The sequence below is a fragment of the Lissotriton vulgaris genome, chromosome 5 (genome assembly GCF_964263255.1).
Source record: "Lissotriton vulgaris chromosome 5, aLisVul1.2, whole genome shotgun sequence".
NCBI classification, from domain to species: Eukaryota; Metazoa; Chordata; class Amphibia; order Caudata; family Salamandridae; genus Lissotriton; species Lissotriton vulgaris.
The window spans coordinates 18830574-18851940 of NC_141693.1; the positions used below are offsets into that span (position 1 = coordinate 18830574).

The 21367-nt window shown below is 48.5% G+C and overlaps 1 protein-coding gene across 2 annotated transcripts in view; it reads right to left on the reverse strand.

Annotated features, from left to right (window-relative positions):
• The window catches only part of LOC147710013 (DLA class I histocompatibility antigen, A9/A9 alpha chain-like), a 401757-nt gene that overhangs the window by 72173 nt on the left and 308217 nt on the right, over nucleotides 1–21367 (reverse strand). For both annotated transcript variants that reach the window (XM_086920685.1, XM_086920686.1), the window contains exon 5: nucleotides 2095–2202. In XM_086920685.1, coding sequence (XP_086776811.1) covers nucleotides 2095–2202 — 108 coding nt within the window. The remainder of the gene's footprint in view (nucleotides 1–2094; nucleotides 2203–21367) is intronic.

Here is a 21367-nt window from a genome sequence, read left to right on the forward strand (position 1 = left end):
GGTAGCCTCGCTCAGTCGACTCATATAATACTCAGTGCTTCTTACCCTTCATGGTCACAGCTGTCACCTCTCGGCTCACAGTATACTCAGTGCTCGGTAGCCTAGCTCAGTCTACTCATATAATACTCAGTGCTTCTTACCCTTCATGGTCACAGCTGTCACCTCTCGGCTCACAGTATACTCAGTGCTCAGTAGCCTCGCTCAGTCGACTCATATAATACTCAGTGCTTCTTACCCTTCATGGTCACAGCTGTCACCTTTCGGCTCACAGTATACTCAGTGCTCGGTAGCCTAGCTCAGTCTACTCATATAATACTCAGTGCTTCTTACCCTTCATTGTCACTGCTGTCACATCACGGCTCACAGTATACTCAGTGCTCGGTAGCCTCGCTCAGTCGACTCATATAATACTCAGTGCTTCTTACCCTTCACAGTCACTGCTGTCACATCACGGCTCTCAGTATAGTCAGTGCTCAGTAGCCTCACTCAGTCTCTCATATAATACTCAGTGCTTCGTACCCTTCATGGTCACCGCTGTCACACCATGGCTCACAGTATAGTCAGTGCTCGGTAGCCTCGCTCAGTCTACTCATATAATACTCAGTGCTTCTTACCCTTCATGGTCACCGCTGTCACATCACGACTTACAGTATACTCAGTGCTCGGTAGCCTCGCTCAGTCTCTCATATAATACTCGGTGCTTCTTACCCTTCATGGCCACCGCTGTCACATCACAGCTCACAGTGTACTCAGTGCTCGGTAGCCTCGCTCAGTCTACTCATATAATACTCAGTGCTTCTTACCCTTCACAGTCACTGCTGTCACATCACGGCTCTCAGTATAGTCAGTGCTCAGTAGCCTCGCTCAGTCTCTCATATAATACACGGTTCTTCTTACCCTTCACGGTCACCGCTCTCACACCACGGCTCACAGTATGCTCAGTGCTCGGTAGCCTCGCTCAGTCTGCTCACATAATACTCAGTGCTTCTTACCCTTCATGGTCACCGCTCTCACCTCACGGCTCACAGTATACTCAGTGCTCGGTAGCCTCGCTCAGTCTACTCATATAATACTCAGTGCTTCTTACCCTTCACAGTCACTGCTGTCACATCACGGCTCTCAGTATAGTCAGTGCTCAGTAGCCTCGCTCAGTCTCTCATATAATACACGGTTCTTCTTACCCTTCACGGTCACCGCTCTCACACCACGGCTCACAGTATGCTCAGTGCTCGGTAGCCTCGCTCAGTCTACTCACATAATACTCAGTGCTTCTTACCCTTCATGGTCACCGCTCTCACCTCACGGCTCACAGTATGCTCAGTGCTCGGTAGCCTCGCTCTGTCTACTCATATATTACTCAGTGCTTCTTACCCTTCATGGTCTCTGCTCTCAACTTACGGCTCACAGTATACTCAGTGCTCAGTGGCCTCGCTCAGTCTACTCATATAACACTCAGTGCTTCTTACCCTAAATGGTCACCGCTGTGACACCACAGGGCACAGTATACTCAGTGCTCAGTAGCCTCGCTCAGTCTACTCATATAATACTCTGTGCTTCTTACCCTTCATGGTCACGGATATCACACCACAGTGCACAGTATACTCAGTGCTCGGTAGCCTTGCTCAGTCTCCTCATATAATACTCTGTGCTTCTTACCCTTCATGGTCACGGCTGTCACACCATGGCTCACAGTATACTCAGTGCTCGGTAGCCTCGCTCAGTCTACTCATATAATACTCTGTGCTTCTTACCCTTCATGGTCACGGCTGTCACACCACAGCTCACAGTATACTCAGTGCTCGCTCAGTCTACTCATATAATACTCAGTGTTTCATATCCTTCACGGTCACGGCTGTCACACAACGGCTCACAGTATACTCAGTGCTCGGTAGCCTCGCTCAGTCTACTCATATAATACTCAGTGCTTCTTACCCTTCACGGTCACGGCTGTCACACCGTTTAGGATGCAGGTCCCAAGCATGGATGTGTCCCCAACCCTACTCCAGGAGGTAGATGGTATTCAACCACCCTCCCGCGTATGAATCAAGAAGTGATGGTACCTCCCACTCACAGTATCAAACTGAATCCACTCACCTGATGTTTTCTTGTAGACAAACCAAACCACAGCAGCGATCAGTCCAACACCAACGAGGGCTGCAATGACGACTCCGATAATGACCCCCATTGGAGGAGATTTCTCTTCTGTGGGACAGAGACAAACAGGAGCAGAGTTAAAGGACAGAAATCACTTTAAATATATGAATTATGAGGCAGTAACACTAACACCAGCCAGGTATGAATATCTCTGTGAGTAAAGGGTTAGAGAGAGCTGTACCCTAAGCTGGGAACAGAGGTCTGATCCCACTACAGCCCCAGGTATACTCACTGCTCTGTAACCCTCCGCACTCACTCCTATCACACCACAGCACATGGTATACTCACTGCTCTGTAACCCTTCACGCTCACTCCTATCACACCACAGCACATGGTATACTCACTGCTCTGTAACCCTTCAAGCTCACTCCTATCACACCACAGCACATGGTATACTCCCTGCTCTGTAACCCTCCGCACTCACTCCTATCACACCACAGCACATGGTATACTCACTGCTCTGTAACCCTCCGCACTCACTCCTATCACACCACAGCACAAGGTATACTCACTGCTCTGTAACCCTCCGCCCTCACTACTATCACACCACAGCACATGGTATACTCACTGCTCTGTAACCCTCCGCACTCACTCCTATCACACCACAGCACATGGTATACTCAGCGCTCTGCAACCATCCGCACTCACTCCTATCTCACCACAGCCCATGGTATACTCACTGCTCTGTAACCCTTCACGCTCACTCCTATCACACCACAGCACATGGTATACTCAGCGCTCTGCAACCATCCGCACTCACTCCTATCTCACCACAGTCCATGGTATACTCACTGCTCTGTAACCCTCCGCACTCACTCCTATCACACCACAGCACATGGTATACTCACTGCTCTGTAACCCTCCGCACTCACTCCTATCACACCACAGCACATGGTATACTCAGCGCTCTGCAACCATCCACACTCACTCCTATCTCACCACAGCCCATGGTATACTCACTGCTCTGTAACCCTTCACGCTCACTCCTATCACACCACAGCACATGGTATACTCACTGCTCTGTAACCCTTCAAGCTCACTCCTATCACACCACAGCACATGGTATACTCACTGCTCTGTAACCCTCCGCACTCACTCCTATCACACCACAGCACATGGTATACTCACTGCTCTGTAACCCTCCACACTCACTCTTATCACACCACAGTCCATGGTATACTCACTGCTCTGTAACCCTCCGCACTCACTCCTATCACACCACAGCACATGGTATACTCACTGCTCTGTAACCCTCCGCACTCACTCCTATCACACAACAGCACATGGTATACTCACTGCTCTGTAACCCTCCGCACTCACTCCTATCACACCACAGCCCATGGTATACTCACTGCTCTGTAACCCTCCGCACTCACTCCTATCACACCACAGTCCATGGTATACTCACTGCTCTGTAACCCTTCACGCTCACTCCTATCACACCACAGCACATGGTATACTCACTGCTCTGTAACCCTCCACACTCACTCCTATCACACCACAGTCCATGGTATACTCACTGCTCTGTAACCCTCCGCACTCACTCCTATCACACCACAGTCCATGGTATACTCACTGCTCTGTAACCCTCCGCACTCACTCCTATCACACCACATTCCATGGTATACTCACTGCTCTGTAACCCTCCGCACTCACTCCTATCACACCACAGCACATGGTATACTCACTGCTCTGTAACCCTCCACACTCACTCCTATCACACCACAGTCCATGGTATACTCACTGCTCTGTAACCCTCCGCACTCACTCCTATCACACCACAGTCCATGGTATACTCACTGCTCTGTAACCCTCCGCACTCACTCCTATCACACCACAGCACATGGTATACTCACTGCTCTGTAACCCTCCGCACTCACTCCTATCACACCACAGCACACGCTATACTCACTGCTCTGTAACCCTCCGCACTCACTCCTATCACACCACAGTCCATGGTATACTCACTGCTCTGTAACCCTCCGCACTCACTCCTATCACACCACATTCCATGGTATACTCACTGCTCTGTAACCCTCCGCACTCACTCCTTTCACACCACAGCACACGGTATACTCACTGCTCTGTAACCCTCCGCACTCACTCCTATCACACCACAGCACACGCTATACTCACTGCTCTGTAACCCTCCGCACTCACTCCTTTTACACCACAGCACACGGTATACTCACTGCTCTGTAACGCTCCTCACTCACTCGCATCACACCACAGCACACGGTATACTCACTGCTCTGTAACCCTCCGCACTCACTCCTATCACACCGCAGCACATGGTATACTCACTGCTCTGTAACCCTCTGCACTCACTCCTATCACACCACAGCACGCAGTATACTCACTGCTCTGTAACCCTCCACACTCACTCCTATCACACCACAGCCCACGGTATACTCACTGCTCTGTAACCCTCCGCACTCACTCCTATCACACCACAGCACACGCTATACTCACTGCTCTGTAACCCTCTGCACTCACTCCTATCAAACCACAGCACATGGTATACTCACTGCTCTGTAACCCTCCACACTCACTCCTATCACACCACAGTCCACGGTATACTCACTGCTCTGTGACCCTCCACACTCACTCCTATCACACCACAGTCCATGGATACTCACTGCTCTGTAACCCTCCACGCTCACTCCTATCACACCACAGCACATCGTATACTCACTGCTATGTAACCCTCCGCACTCACTCCTCTCACACCACAACACATGGTATACTCACTGCTCTGTAACCCTCCGCACTCAGTCAGTCAGTCAAAATACTTTATTGCGATAACTTAATATCATACAAAGACAATGGCAAAGTACGTATTCCATTAAAAGCAATACAAGAAATTCATTACATTAAAAAACAGTTAAAATGCAACAAGATAAAAATCATCATACACCGTATTACAGTTCATATCAAGGTAAAAAATATAAAGTGCAAAGTGCTAATGTGCAAAAAGCTTAGAAAAGTACTAAGAGAATCCCCAGCAAGATAATCGTTACTAACACCAAATGTCCCTGTTACAATAGTTTTTATGATTACAGTCCCAATATAATTACAAGGAGCCTAATTAAAGTGCACAGTCTGTGCTACAAAGGGAAGTAGACACATTTTTTACTCTAATATTCCTGCTCCTAATAGCTCTCACCAGAAAACTAGCCACATGAAACATAATCCTGGGAGTCTGTAACAATTGTAAATAAATAAGAGCAGGTTTAACTAGAATAAATCCAGCTTCCCTAAGTATAGGCACAAGGAACATTCTCCAAGCGTCAATGTAATGACTACAAAACATTACAAAATGCATAGTATTTTGTTCAGAGAATTGATCGCAAGAACATGGTGGCGCCTTTTCTGGGGTACTCCATACAGGATAAAAACCAAGATTAAAATGTATCAAATTAAAACGAAAACGAGTTAAAATAAACCTGTGGTAAGGATGGGTCACCGTGTTCAGATAGCTTTCTGCGCCATTAGGTATGGACAGTATTAAACTGGCCCTGACACTGGGTTTTTTCAATTCAAATTCTTCCCTCTCCAGGGATAGGAGCTCCTTCATTGCATGTTTTATAAACACAATATCTTTAGATGTTATAGAATCTGTTACAGTATAAAGCTCAGGCCTCCCCAGCCTAAAAAAGGTTTTCTTGATATAAGTCAACCACCTAATATTATTGGCTTTGTCCAAAGCCAAACAGTCTCTCATTATAATATGGTTTAGAGGAATTTCTTTATTGAGCCACAACCTCAACCAAGCAACTAAAGGTGCTGTTTTAATCAGGTCTGAGATGTAGCCTTCCCCTAATTCCATATGGACCGTGTAAGACGGAGTTGACTGTGGGACGCCAAGAACAGATCTAAAAAATGTGTTTTCCATTGTCTGTAAAGGTTCCACTCCCCTATACCCCCATAACGAACCACCATATGATGCCACTGAGATACATTTGGCCTTATAGATTTTAATGACAGCTGCAATTGGCCTACCCCCAAGTTTTTTAGAGAACCCCTGAAGGGCTGCGGATGTCCTAGCCAACATGGTTATTCTATTATTAACGTGGGGACCCCAGTTACCCTTCTCATCAAAGGTGATCCCTAAATAGGGAAAGGAGGTTACGCAAACAAGCTTTTCCTGTCCGCAGAGAAAGATTTTGTGGAAAGGTCTCCTGGCTGCCCTACCCATGAGCATAACCTGAGATTTTTTAGCATTTATTTTCAGGTCAAGTGAACCCATAAAAGAATCAAAGGTATCCAGGAGTCGTTGAAGCCCCACCCCGGTGCGCACAAGAAGAACCGCGTCGTCTGCGTAAAGGAGAACAGGAATCCCCTGATCCCCTGCACGGGGAATGTCACGGGTCACGCCCCTGAGAGCAGGCTCCAAGGCGTTCACATATAACGTGAACAACAGTGGTGCCAGTATGCACCCCTGTCTAACTCCTTTTTCAGAGGCAAAAACATCGGTACACCTTCCACTCGAGGAAACTCTAATTTTTGCAGTAAGGCCAGAATGCAGATCAGCCAATAAATTAACTATAGTCCTATCCAGGCCCATTTCCAGTAATTTTGACCATAGCTTTGATCTGTTGACCAAATCAAAGGCAGAGGAGAGGTCCATGAAACCTAGGTACATGGACCCCTCCTTGGCCCTAGTATATTTCTCAATCAGCAGGTGGAGATTAAGGCATTGATCCAGGGTACTTCTTTTGGGTCTAAAACCATATTGCACATTTGTCAAGATTCTATTCTCTGTAACCCATTCATTCAATTTTGCTAATATAACTCTCCCTAAAATCTTAACTGAAGAATCAATCAGCGAGATTGGTCTATAACATGCAGGATCCTGCCTATTTCCCTTTTTAAATACAGGAATAATTATAGATGTTTTCCATGATTCAGGAATGTTATCATGGTTTAAGGCGTTAAAGACCCTGCAAAGTAGTCTTGACCAAAAATTAGGGAAGCATTTAAAGGCGTCTGCAGGAACACCATCGGGTCCTGGCGCCTTTTTCTTCAGAGTACAGTCTATAGCATACAATACTTCTTTTACTTCAAAGTGCAGTTGGTTCCCAATAGTATTAGTATCAGCCTCCTGCGCCCTGGGTTTTCTATTAGTGTGACCTGAATAGATGTCACTAAAATGTTTAATCCAACCTTCATCAGGGGTGTTAGTTTCAAGGGGGGAATTTTCCTCCCCAGTAAATAAAGGTTGGTTGACAATCTTCCAGAATTCTCCACTATTTTTTAATATAGCTGGATCTGAGAGTTGTGTCCAGGCTTCGTCTTTAATCTGTTTTTTCCTGTCTGCTATGGCCTTTTTATATAGGGCTCTACTGATAGTGATAAGCTCACGATCTTTCGGAACAACTTTTAAAGCATTGAGCAATGCGGAATGTGTTTTTGAGCATCTGTGATCAAACCATCTTTTAATGGGCATCGACTTAGGTTTGGAAGTCACAGAAAGCCTACAATTTATCTTACTACATATGCTACCAAAAGCAAGTATCACCTCCTTATCATTGGACACACTGGATAAACACACACCGACCTCCTCCTCAGCAACAGAAAGTACCTCTTGTACAAATGGTTCCGGGATTATGCTATCCCATTTCAGTCTGCGTCCCTGGTTGTGAGAAGTTGGCCTGGTATATAATGCTCACTAGTTCTAGTGATCACTTTGTACCATGCCAAGCAACCCTTATGATGATGGTTGTAATTCAACCTTGTAGACCAGTTATCCTAGTGGTAACGTGGACAAAGCAGTCTTAGGCTAAACTCTGAAAGGCATGTGAAGCCAGCTGTTATACCATATACAACCCCCTTGAATACCAAATGAAAGGGACACCACACAGATATATATTGAAAATATATATTGATTTATTAACTATAAAATCCCCTGGACTCTTTATGAGCACAGAAGCACAAGCGTTAAATCACAAGACAGTTTAAAATACACAAAAGTTGCACAATATGGATGAGCCCTAGGGGCCACCTAAACCATATACTAAATAAGTGGTATAAGAGATACCAGGAGGAAAGTGAAGAGGCCTAGGGCCTTGGGAATCGCTGGAGCTATTCGAGACTGGAAATAACTAAGTCGGGAAAGGCCCACGGGACTCGGATGCAGTGTTCAAAGTGCACGCACTTTACAATACAAAGTCTATGGTGCGTAAAAAGCACAAAGTTAGAAAATTAGGAACCTTCCGAGTGACCTACGGAGCTGAAACTTAAAACACAGGCCCTTGGGATGTGTACCAGTGCAGGAGCACCGGCGGAGCTGAGTTACCTCACCCACAGGAAGCGGGTGCACAGGGTCGAAGAGGTGTCGGGTTTCGTCACGCTGGTCGATGGTGCTTGGAGCTGAAGATGCTGCAGGCGGCTCGATGAGAAGAGTTCCGGTGGATCCAAGGGTGGATCTGAAGAGTTGAAGACCTGAAAGCAGAGGGGACAGTGTTCAAAGTCACTAGCCAGTGACTACCGTGGAACCAGATTGGAACCAGGCGATGTCGGGTGCAAACAGGCGTTGTCGGGTAGCTTCTTTCTGCAGCCACGTGGATACCCGGGGTCGAGGACGTCCAGGAGTTGGTCACGAGCTGTCCCACGTAGGCTTCTCGCTGTTGGCGGTGTCGGCGACCTGATCGGAGCAAACAGGCCTTGGCGAATGCAAGCCACGCAGAAGTTGAAAGATGCTGTTCACTCGGACCAGCAAGGTCAGAGCGGGTGCTCCTTTTCACAGGAGCTTGGGTAGGTCTGGAGCAACCAGACCTGCTGTTTAAATCTTCGGGTTCGTCGCCAAGATGGCCGCTGGCCGCGTGGCTAGTGGCCGGGATGGCGCGTCGAGTGGCACAGTGCAAAAGGGCCCCACGCAGATCGTGGAGATGCTGGGGGGCTGATCTTCGGTGCAAGGGCTGCTCGGTGGTGGGGGTTCTCAGTCCCCAAAGCACAACGTCGAGGATGCCTCAGAAGCTGCGCAGTCAGCTTTACGAGTGTCTTCCAAGAGGTCCGGTCCCACGTCACTCGATGCCTCCACGGGTCCCTTCTTTGCAGGGACTGTGGATCGGGCTCTGAGAGGTCTGGGAATCTGGTTCTTGTCGGGCTCTGGGCTCGGGCTCCGGCGGGAGGCGGCGGCAAAGCAGACGTCGAGTTGCTGGTTGGTGCCTGTGTTCACAGGGTGGTCACTCCTTGGCCACAAGGGAGATTCTTCTTCAGTCTTCTGTGCAGCAGAATGTCGAAGTCCAGTCTTCTTCTTTGTTTAAAGTTGATTTCAGGATGATCTGCCGTGCAATGGCACTGCTCCCCCTCTTATTCCAATCTAGGGGGTGGATCACCTACTAGGTCCCTCCTCTGGGAGGAACCAGGAAGGGGGGCGGTTACACCCCCTTTCCTTTGTCCAGCTCCGCGCCAGGACTGGGGCTGGAAGGCCCCAGAACCGGTTTGGGCTGGCCTATGCACGGGGACACCTTGTGTGCCCCGGGCATGTCTGATTCTATTCAGCCCTGTCCTACCCAATACACAAAATCCTGTCTGGGGTGGTGCTCGCACCTCCCAAGGCAGGAAACCCTTTGTCCAGGCCACCATCTGCCGAGTTTCGGTCAGCAGCAGGAGGCCAGACTTGTGTCTGTGGTGGCAGCGTCCATTTTGTGAAGCTGAGGCTCTGTTTAACTTTAACCGGGGTTAAGGCTACACACATGTCGTGTCCCTCTAGAAGGGTGGAATGCTATCCCCGTCGCCAGAATTGGCGAGGGGATAGTATTCCAATTCGTATGACACCTTACTCGACATGTTTTGATAAAGCCAAACCAAAGATAGCATTTAACCGCGAGGATTATAATGCACTTAAGAGTATATGGTATGGCAATATCCCGGAACAGCTTTAGGGAGTTGTTCCCGACCGCTGCAGACAGGCTCAGCTCATGCTAGAGCACCATCTCACATATTTCCAAGCACTCTGCCTCCAGGATTGATGAGGCCTTCCATAGGAGTGGCTGATAGGAACATATGTGCCCAGTTTAGGGTTAGGCACAGACATACTGTACCTAAGTAAGAGGTGGTTACACCGACTTACCCCAGCTGAGTGATCAGCCAGTTGTGTCAATTATGGAGGCCAGGCCAGGGGTGGCACAATACGTGCTGCAGCCCCTGGTAGGCCTTGGATACACCTATGCCCTGGGCACCTAGGGTGCACTATTACAGGGGCTCATAAGGTGAACCAGTTCCAATTCGTAATGCACCTAGAGTGCATTGGCAGTAATTTAGAGAGAGAACAGCAGGCTGTGGGTCTGATTAGCAGGCCCACAGCCACATTAAGTCAGAAACCAGTGAAGCAAAAAGCAAAAATTTGGGGTGACCATAGGATAGCAGACCCTACTCTCCTACATAACCCCCCCCCAAACGCAGGGACATTAGACTAACCTTGACCAGTTGTGTCTTCATGTTCTAAGTGGAAGTACCTGGAGAGACCATCTGCGTTGCCATGGTCAGTCCCTGGGCGGTGCTCCACTGTAAAGTCCATCCCCTGTAGGGAAATGGACCACCTGAGTAGTTTGGGGTTTTCACCCTTCATCTGATTAAGCCATAGGAGGGGCTTATGGTCGGTCTGAATCTTGAAGTGAGTGCCAAATAAGTATGGTCTCAACTTCTTCAGGGCCCACACCACAGCAAAGGCCTCCCTCTCTATAGCTGACCAACGTTTCTCTCTGGGGGTCAGCCTTCTGCTAATGAAAGCAATGGGCTGGTCCTGGCCATCTACATTAAGCTGTGAAAGCACTGCTCCCACTCCCAACTCAGAAGCATCTGTTTGGACAATGAACTCTCTTGAGTAGTCAGGACTCTTCAGGATAGGTGCAGAGCACATGGCCTTCTTCAGGTCATCAAATGCCTTTTGACAGATTTCTGTCCACTGAACCTTTTTGGGCATCTTCTTGGATGTCAGATCATTAAGAGGAGTCACAATGGACCCATAGTTCTTAACAAACTTCCTGTAGTACCCAGTCAGGCCCAAGAAAGCTCTGACCTGAGTCTGGGTAGTTGGAGGGGACCAGTCCTTGATGGTCTGGATCTTACTCTCCAGTGGTTGAACTTGGCCTCCACCTACAAGGTGGCCCAGGTATACAACCTTGCTCTGCCCTATCTGGCACTTTGTTGCCTTGATAGTGAGGCCTGCCTTCTGCAGAGCCTCAAGCACTTCCTTCAGGTGGATCAGGTGATCCTCCCAGGTGGAGCTAAAGACAGCAATATCGTCCAGATAAGCTGCACAAAAGTCATCCAACCCAGTGAGGACTTGGTTCACCAACCTTTGGAAGGTGGCAGGTGCATTTTTCAAACCAAAGGGCATCACCACAAACTGATAATGCCCACTAGGGGTAGAAAATGCTGTCTTGGCTTTAGACTCCTCAGCTAACCTGATTTGCCAGTAGCCAGCTGTTAAGTCAAATGTGCTCAAATATTTGGCAGAAGCCAACTTGTCAATGAGCTCATCTGCCCTTGGAATAGGGTGTGCATCTGTCCTGGTGACAGCATTGAGTCCTCTGTAATCCACACAGAACCTCATCTCTCTCTTGCCATCTTTGGTGTGAGGTTTGGGGACCAGAACCACTGGGCTAGCCCAGGGGCTCTCTGAAGGCTCAATGACACCTAATTCCAGCATCTTTTGCACCTCAGTCTTTATACAGTCCCTGACGTGGTCAGGTTGCCTGTAAATCTTGCTCTTTACAGGAAGACTGTCACCAGTGTCCACCACATGGGTACACCAGTTAGTCTGACTGGGGGTCAAGGAGAACATATGCCTGTATGCCTGTAGAACTTGTCTGCAGTCATGTTGCTGATGTTCAGTGAGGCTGCCACCTAAGGCCACACCATCAACTGAGCCATCCTCAGGGTTCTGAGTGAGCAGGTCTGGGAGAGGGTCACTCTCTTCCTCCTGTCCCTCATCTGTAGCCATGAGCAAGCCCATGTCTGCCCTGCTGACATATGCCTTCAATCTGTTCACATGGAGCACCCTGTGGGGGCTCCTGGGAGTTCCTAGGTCCACCAAGTAGGTAACCTCTCCCTTCTTTTCCAGAATTGTATGGGGTCCAGACCATTTGTCTTGGAGTGCTGCTGGGGCCACTGGCTCCAACACCCATACCTTCTGTCCAGGCTGAAATTCAACAAGGACAGCCTTTTGGTCATGCCAAGCTTTTTGTAATTCTTGGCTAGCCTCAAGGTTTTTGGATGCCTTTTCCATGTACTCTGCCATCCGGGAGCGGAGACCAAGTACATAGTCCACTATGTCCTGTTTAGGCTTTTTGAGAGGTAACTCCCATCCTTCCTTCACAAGACACAGGGGTCCTCTTACAGGGTGCCCAAACAACAATTCAAAGGGGCTGAAGCCAACCCCCTTTTGAGGGACCTCTCTGTAAGCGAACAAAAGGCAGGGCAGAAGGATGTCCCATCTTCGCCTGAGCTTTTCAGGTAATCCTTTAATCATGCCCTTTAGGGTCTTGTTAAATCTCTCAACAAGCCCATTGCATTGTGGGTGATAAGGAGTGGTGAACTTGTAGTTTACACCACATTCCTTCCACATAGCTGTCAAATATCCAGACATGAAGTTGGTACCTCTATCTGATATTACCTCCTTAGGAAACCCCACTCTGGAGAAAACTCCAAGTAAGGCCCTGGCCACAACAGGAGCTGTTGTGGTCCTAAGGGGAATTGCCTCTGGGTACCTGGTGGCATGATCCACTACCACCAGTATGAATCTGTGCCCAGATGCTGTAGGGGGATCCATTGGTCCAACAATATCAATCCCCACTCTTTCAAAGGGAACCCCCACCACCGGTAGTGGGATCAGGGGGGCCTTTGTTGTTCCACCTGCTTTACCACTGGCTTGGCAGGTTTCACAGGAGCGACAAAACTCCTTGGTGTCTTCAGACATGTGAGGCCAGTGAAAGTGAGGGACAAGCCTGTCCCAAGTCTTGTTCTGGCCTAGGTGTCCTGCTAAAGGAATATCATGGGCCAAGGTGAGTAGGAAGCCCCTAAATTGCAGAGGTATAACCAACCTCCTGGTAGCACCAGGCTTGGGGTCTCTAGCCTCTGAATAAAGGAGTCCATCGTCCCAATATACTTTATGGGCACCTTGAGCATTCCCAGCAGCCTCAGCAGCAGCCTGCTGTCTGAGGGGTTCAAGAGAAGGACAGGTTAACTGAGCCTGCCCCAAGTCTGCCCTAGAAGGTCCCCCTGTCCCCAGAAACTCAACCTGATCAGGTTCAAGTTCTTCAGGGACAGTTCCTTCAGGGGTCTCAAGATCAGTTTCCTGTGAAGCCTGATCCTCACTTGTAGGCAGTTGGGAAGACGCAGCCTTAACCCTCCTGTTCTTCTTCTTGGGAGGTACTTGGTCCATTGTTCCAGGATCCAAGACCTGAGGTTCAGAGAGGCACTTTTTGGCCTGTGACCTGGTCACAGCAAGGACATGTGATGATATCCCTAACATCTCTGCATGAGTCCTGTACTCAACTTCTGACCATAGAGAGTTCTCCAGGTCATTGCCCAACAAACATTCTACTGGGAGATCAGCACTAACCACAACTTTCTTTAGGCCAGTTACCCCTCCCCAGGAAAAGTTAACAAGTGCCACACTATGTGTAGTAGTGACATTGCTGGCATTGGTCACCAGGTAATCATCGCCTGGCATGTATTGTCCAGGGTCCACAAAGTTAGGTGTCACCATAGTGACACTGGCACATGTGTCCCTGTAAGCTTGAGCCACTTTGTTGTTAATCAAAGGTGTCTGTCTGTATTTGCCCAGGTTACTGGGACTTATGTCAGGGGTCAAATCTATGTCCCCTTCACAAACCAGAACAGCCTGTGTAAGAGTTCTGACTAGGTCAGAATCTCCTTCAGTTCCCAAAGTGATTCCCACTAAACCCTTGGCTTGAGGACCAGCACTGCTAACTGTACTAGTGGGTGCAGGTGCCTTAGGGGCTGCAGTGCTGGGGGCTCCACCCTTTTTACACTCACTTGTCCAGTGAGAGGTGTTCTTACAAGTTTTACACCAGGGTTTCTTCTGACCTTCTTTCTTCTTCTTCTTGGAAGTTTGGGACCCACCCTCTGTCTCAGTTTGGGGCCCTGTTGAAGACTTCTGGTCTTTAGCTTTCTGCTCCCCACCCTTCTGGTCTGTTTTCTTCTGGTCACCACCCTGGTTCTGGTTCTGGTTCTTTTGCTTAACTCTGGTTCTTACCCATTTATCTGCCCTCTTTCCCAATTCTTGGGGAGAGGTCAAATCTGAGTCAACCAAATGTTGATGCAACTGCTGGTTCTGACAATTATTTAAAATTTGTTCTCTCATCAGCAAATTATACAATCCTTCATAGTCTGTAACCTTGCTTCCCAGCAACCATCCCTCCAGAGCCTTAGTGGCACACTCAACAAATTCAGACCAGTCCTGAGTCTGTGTCTTCTGGGTATCTCTGAACATTAACCTGTACTGTTCAGTGGTTAAGCCTAACCCATCAATCAGAGCACTCTTCAGGACCAGGTAGTTTCTAGAATCCCCATCACTAACTGTGAGGAGTCTGTCTCGGCCTCTACCTTCAAAGGAGAGCCACAAGATTGCTGCCCACTGCTCCTGAGGGATCTGCTGTACTCTGCAGGCTCTCTCCATTGCAGTAATCCATTTATGGATGTCATCCCCAGCTTTGTAGGGGGGCACAATCTTACTCAGGTTTCTATTATCAAAAGACCTGTCTTTATCCTTGTGGATATTGCTGCCACCAGTGGGTTCTATTACCCCACTCTCTCTAGGCTGTCTTGCTCTAGCAAGTTTCTCCTTAGCCAGGGCAACCTCTAATTCTTGCCTCTGGATCCTAAGCTCAGCCTCTCTCATCTTGGCCTCATGTTCCCTTCTCTGAGGGCTAGTCATCTCCTTTCTGGAGTGACCATGAGAGCCTCTAGAGACATGGGAGGTATTGGATTCACCTGAGTGATGCCTCCTCCTCCTATGGCTCTGGTTAAGTCCACCTGAGGGTCTGAATGGGTTGTTACCTGATTCATTCCCAAGTTGACTTAAGTTAGCCTGGTTCAGTCTACTGACCAGCACCTGACTATCTCTGTCATCATCTGACTCACTGCTCTCCACCTCCTCCCCCTCTTCTTCTTCTTCCTCTACATCTACTTGAGGAGCTCCAGTGGTGGAGGCTTCCTCATCTTCTAGGATGATAGGGGCAGGGGTGTCTACAGTGTCATCCTCTGAAGGATGGCCTCCTTCAGCATTCCCTGTGGGGTTTGCTTTAGAGGTCTTTAGAGCTTCAGACTGATCCAAAAGCTCTCTTAGGTGGTCTGCAGTAGGGGAAGGCCCTGTCTTCAGACCCCTTAAGACACAAAGCTGTCTTAGTTCCTTAAAAGGAAAAATAGCAAACTGGGATGGTGCCCTTGGAGGGTCACTCTCAACAGGAGTAAGTCCACTGGACCCCTCTGTTCCAGACATTGCTCTAGTGTGGGTGGATGTGTTGCAATCTACCTACACTGGTGTTTACCTACTAAACCTATCTAGTAGTTGTAGCTAGGGTGTGCTACTCCCTTTGCTCTACAACAACTAAGTTCAGTAGAACTTAAGTATACTAGTCTTGTTTTATATGTACCTAGCAGGTACCTGTATGATCTTTCAAATGATAATCTCAAAGATTGTAATGGTAAAACAACAGCAAGCTCAGATCCCAATCCGCTGCTCACCAATGTGAGAAGTTGGCCTGGTATATAATGCTCACTAGTTCTAGTGATCACTTTGTACCATGCCAAGCAACCCTTATGATGATGGTTGTAATTCAACCTTGTAGACCAGTTATCCTAGTGGTAACGTGGACAAAGCAGTCTTAGGCTAAACTCTGAAAGGCATGTGAAGCCAGCTGTTATACCATATACAACCCCCTTGAATACCAAATGAAAGGGACACCACACAGATATATATTGAAAATATATATTGATTTATTAACTATAAAATCCCCTGGACTCTTTATGAGCACAGAAGCACAAGCGTTAAATCACAAGACAGTTTAAAATACACAAAAGTTGCACAATATGGATGAGCCCTAGGGGCCACCTAAACCATATACTAAATAAGTGGTATAAGAGATACCAGGAGGAAAGTGAAGAGGCCTAGGGCCTTGGGAATCGCTGGAGCTATTCGAGACTGGAAATAACTAAGTCGGGAAAGGCCCACGGGACTCGGATGCAGTGTTCAAAGTGCACGCACTTTACAATACAAAGTCTATGGTGCGTAAAAAGCACAAAGTTAGAAAATTAGGAACCTTCCGAGTGACCTACGGAGCTGAAACTTAAAACACAGGCCCTTGGGATGTGTACCAGTGCAGGAGCACCGGCGGAGCTGAGTTACCTCACCCACAGGAAGCGGGTGCACAGGGTCGAAGATGTGTCGGGTTTCGTCACGCTGGTCGATGGTGCTTGGAGCTGAAGATGCTGCAGGCGGCTCGATGAGAAGAGTTCCGGTGGATCCAAGGGTGGATCTGAAGAGTTGAAGACCTGAAAGCAGAGGGGACAGTGTTCAAAGTCACTAGCCAGTGACTACCGTGGAACCAGATTGGAACCAGGCGATGTCGGGTGCAAACAGGCGTTGTCGGGTAGCTTCTTTCTGCAGCCACGTGGATACCCGGGGTCGAGGACGTCCAGGAGTTGGTCACGAGCTGTCCCACGTAGGCTTCTCGCTGTTGGCGGTGTCGGCGACCTGATCGGAGCAAACAGGCCTTGGCGAATGCAAGCCACGCAGAAGTTGAAAGATGCTGTTCACTCGGACCAGCAAGGTCAGAGCGGGTGCTCCTTTTCACAGGAGCTTGGGTAGGTCTGGAGCAACCAGACCTGCTGTTTAAATCTTCGGGTTCGTCGCCAAGATGGCCGCTGGCCGCGTGGCTAGTGGCCGGGATGGCGCGTCGAGTGGCACAGTGCAAAAGGGCCCCACGCAGATCGTGGAGATGCTGGGGGGCTGATCTTCGGTGCAAGGGCTGCTCGGTGGTGGGGGTTCTCAGTCCCCAAAGCACAACGTCGAGGATGCCTCAGAAGCTGCGCAGTCAGCTTTACGAGTGTCTTCCAAGAGGTCCGGTCCCACGTCACTCGATGCCTCCACGGGTCCCTTCTTTGCAGGGACTGTGGATCGGGCTCTGAGAGGTCTGGGAATCTGGTTCTTGTCGGGCTCTGGGCTCGGGCTCCGGCGGGAGGCGGCGGCAAAGCAGACGTCGAGTTGCTGGTTGGTGCCTGTGTTCACAGGGTGGTCACTCCTTGGCCACAAGGGAGATTCTTCTTCAGTCTTCTGTGCAGCAGAATGTCGAAGTCCAGTCTTCTTCTTTGTTTAAAGTTGATTTCAGGATGATCTGCCGTGCAATGGCACTGCTCCCCCTCTTATTCCAATCTAGGGGGTGGATCACCTACTAGGTCCCTCCTCTGGGAGGAACCAGGAAGGGGGGCGGTTACACCCCCTTTCCTTTGTCCAGCTCCGCGCCAGGACTGGGGCTGGAAGGCCCCAGAACCGGTTTGGGCTGGCCTATGCACGGGGACACCTTGTGTGCCCCGGGCATGTCTGATTCTATTCAGCCCTGTCCTACCCAATACACAAAATCCTGTCTGGGGTGGTGCTCGCACCTCCCAAGGCAGGAAACCCTTTGTCCAGGCCACCATCTGCCGAGTTTCGGTCAGCAGCAGGAGGCCAGACTTGTGTCTGTGGTGGCAGCGTCCATTTTGTGAAGCTGAGGCTCTGTTTAACTTTAACCGGGGTTAAGGCTACACACATGTCGTGTCCCTCTAGAAGGGTGGAATGCTATCCCCGTCGCCAGAATTGGCGAGGGGATAGTATTCCAATTCGTATGACACCTTACTCGACATGTTTTGATAAAGCCAAACCAAAGATAGCATTTAACCGCGAGGATTATAATGCACTTAAGAGTATATGGTATGGCAATATCCCGGAACAGCTTTAGGGAGTTGTTCCCGACCGCTGCAGACAGGCTCAGCTCATGCTAGAGCACCATCTCACATATTTCCAAGCACTCTGCCTCCAGGATTGATGAGGCCTTCCATAGGAGTGGCTGATAGGAACATATGTGCCCAGTTTAGGGTTAGGCACAGACATACTGTACCTAAGTAAGAGGTGGTTACACCGACTTACCCCAGCTGAGTGATCAGCCAGTTGTGTCAATTATGGAGGCCAGGCCAGGGGTGGCACAATACGTGCTGCAGCCCCTGGTAGGCCTTGGATACACCTATGCCCTGGGCACCTAGGGTGCACTATTACAGGGGCTCATAAGGTGAACCAGTTCCAATTCGTAATGCACCTAGAGTGCATTGGCAGTAATTTAGAGAGAGAACAGCAGGCTGTGGGTCTGATTAGCAGGCCCACAGCCACATTAAGTCAGAAACCAGTGAAGCAAAAAGCAAAAATTTGGGGTGACCATAGGATAGCAGACCCTACTCTCCTACACTGGTCCTTAACTTTAAGTACTTGTTTATTATTACGGGGACCGTAATTACGCCCTATAAGATCAGAAGTTACTAGGTCCAGGGAGACAGGATTGTGATCACGGAAAGCAGAAACTACAGTTTTATACATTAAAACCTTGATTAAAAAACATGCTGAGATAAAAATGTAATCAATAATAGAGCCATTGTCTGTTCCCTTAAAAGTAGGGACCCTTCCCCCCCCCTCCCCACAACTGGATTCGTATAGGTTCCATCTTGCTAAAAAGTTCTCTAAACAACCCCCCTGTTTGTTATGTTCAAGATGGACAGGCGCACAATTAGGAGGGGATTCTAGGTCATCGCAAACACACATTAGTGAACAAGGGTGTATATTAAAATCACCCAAAAAAATAATTTCAAAAGAACTAACTTCTTCACTATAGACTGACAAGAAATGATCCAATCTATCTAGACTATATGAAGTACAGTCTGATGCATTGGAATTATAAAAATTTATAAATAAAATATTGGGAGATTCTACTGAAGAAAGTTCAACAATTAGACATTGCACGGATCCTGAGTCACATTTCTTAAAGCTACCTTTAACCGCTTCGCTGCGGCGGCTTTTCCCGCTGTGCGCGGCAGATTTGAAATTACCGCGTTACGTGACGAGCTGGCCTTGTCATCCGCGCAGGACAGGTAAGCGCGATGACGAGCCCAGCTCGTCAATAGCCTCGAAGGGGTTAATATCTAGTCTGAAAAGGCTTAACAATCCTCCCTTGGCTCTTCCCGCTGCGCTAGACACTGCGGGAATACAGAAATAGCTATAGCCATCTAGAGAGAAACTGTTGTTTGTATCCCAGGTTTCCTGCAATGCAATAATATCGAACTTAGTCATAAAATCTGTCCATGCCACGTTACCTACTTTAGCCCTAATACCCGCTATATTCCAAGTAAGCAAACTAAGTACTGACACATTATTCTCTTCTTGACTTGTATGTTCAGGCAAAAGTCAGTCGTTTTGATCCAAAGAGGATAGGGGGCATATCGGTTAGACAACAAGAGAGGTTGTGCAAAAGGGTTTTGATGTACTGGAAGAGCTGGATGGTTTACAATGTTTCGATGTTGATCATGGCCCCATCTGTTGTTTGGATCCCAATTATTGTCCCATCCAAAGGCTGGAGTCTTAGGGTAGGTAACATTCTGCTGTTCTCCATAGAAAAATTTTAAGGTTAATGGGACAACAGAACCCTGCCTGCGTTGGGGTGGGAGTAAATAAGTGAGGATGTTTGGCAAAACGCCAGTGTGTGAAAAACTGACTGCCACACAGTCCCCTTTAAATTTTTTGGGACGATTTCCTAACCAGGAAACCCTTTTAGCATTCTTAATCTCTTGGGCCAACTGTTGGCCCCCACTGGGGCTAGCCTCATATTATTTGTGAGCCATTGTAGTGCCTTATTAGACAAAGAGGAAGGGGATTCTTCTATACCAGCTTCTAGGGGCGGTACGTTAGCTAGTACTAGAACAACAGGTGAAGCTTCAACTATGAATTGTAGAGGTTAGCTGAGCTGGTTCAGGGGGAATCTCAACTGTTAAATGACCAACCCCTCTACCATTTCTTTCATTAACTTTCAGGACCGGTATCTGGATTGGGGGATTATTATGTAATAATTCGTCTGTTTCCTCACCCTCCAGATCATCATGCACTCCAATATTGTTGTCCAGGTTTGCTACCAGCGTTGTAACATTATCAACACCCTCAATTATTTTATTCTGCTGGCCTCCTAACTTTTTAACCTCAGTTTGTAATTTGTCTATTTTGGTAATTAAAGGTTTAACAATGACTTTAATTTTGCTTTCGATTAACTCAGCAATTCTAACAAACAGATCATCATCAGAAATAACATTGAAGTTAGATCTTCCCTCTCCATTTTCCTTCAGATTAACCTTTGGGGTATTTGCCCTCTTCCTCCTTGTCCCCGACCTTAAACCTCCCCGTTTTGGCTGAGTTTTTGCCTTAGAGAAGTCAGACCGAGGAGCATGATCAGAAATAGACTGGTCTTCTTCTGAGGGACCAACGTGTATATCCTGGTCCAAATCACTGTCTATGTTATTCACAGGGTCCACAATGAGTACCTCTGGTCCAGACAGGGTATTTTCATTTTGATTGCCAGTATCCTGAGTAATAGAGCAATTAGAACAGGCTTCAGGATGAGTCTGCAAGGGTACAATATCATCAGATGGGGGAAGTAGGGTAGGGGTCATACAACGTAAATCCGGTGACTGACTCAGGCCCAAGGATTCTCTCCTCTGTGAGTAAATTTTTTTCACAGTTTGAACCATATAGTTTTCCATTGTTTTTACTGTGGGAGCAGTACCTCTTTTTGACATCCTGTTGGTAGAACCAAAGAATGGACTCCTCAGTCTCACTAATAGATAAAGGTTATGTACAGCACTGTCTTACTTGTTCAGTAGGATATCTCTCGAACTTCAGACAGGGTTTCTGGGCCCTGCCCCTGCCTCTTCGTGCCGATGAGGGCCGTAGAGGGCCCGCCCTTTGCCCGGGCTTCGCCCCGGGCGTCCCGCTCGCGTCCCGCGACGCGGGGCTGTGCCCTGCTTTATGGCGCCATCGGCGCTCTCTCAGCGCGTCAATTACGCGCCGCCGCGAGGCCTGCCGGATGTTGTGGTTCCCGGAGCAGCGGCGCGAGTCTTAGAAGCAGAGTGACTCTCGGCGGTGGCGGCTTGTCCTCCTGGGTGCCCCTGG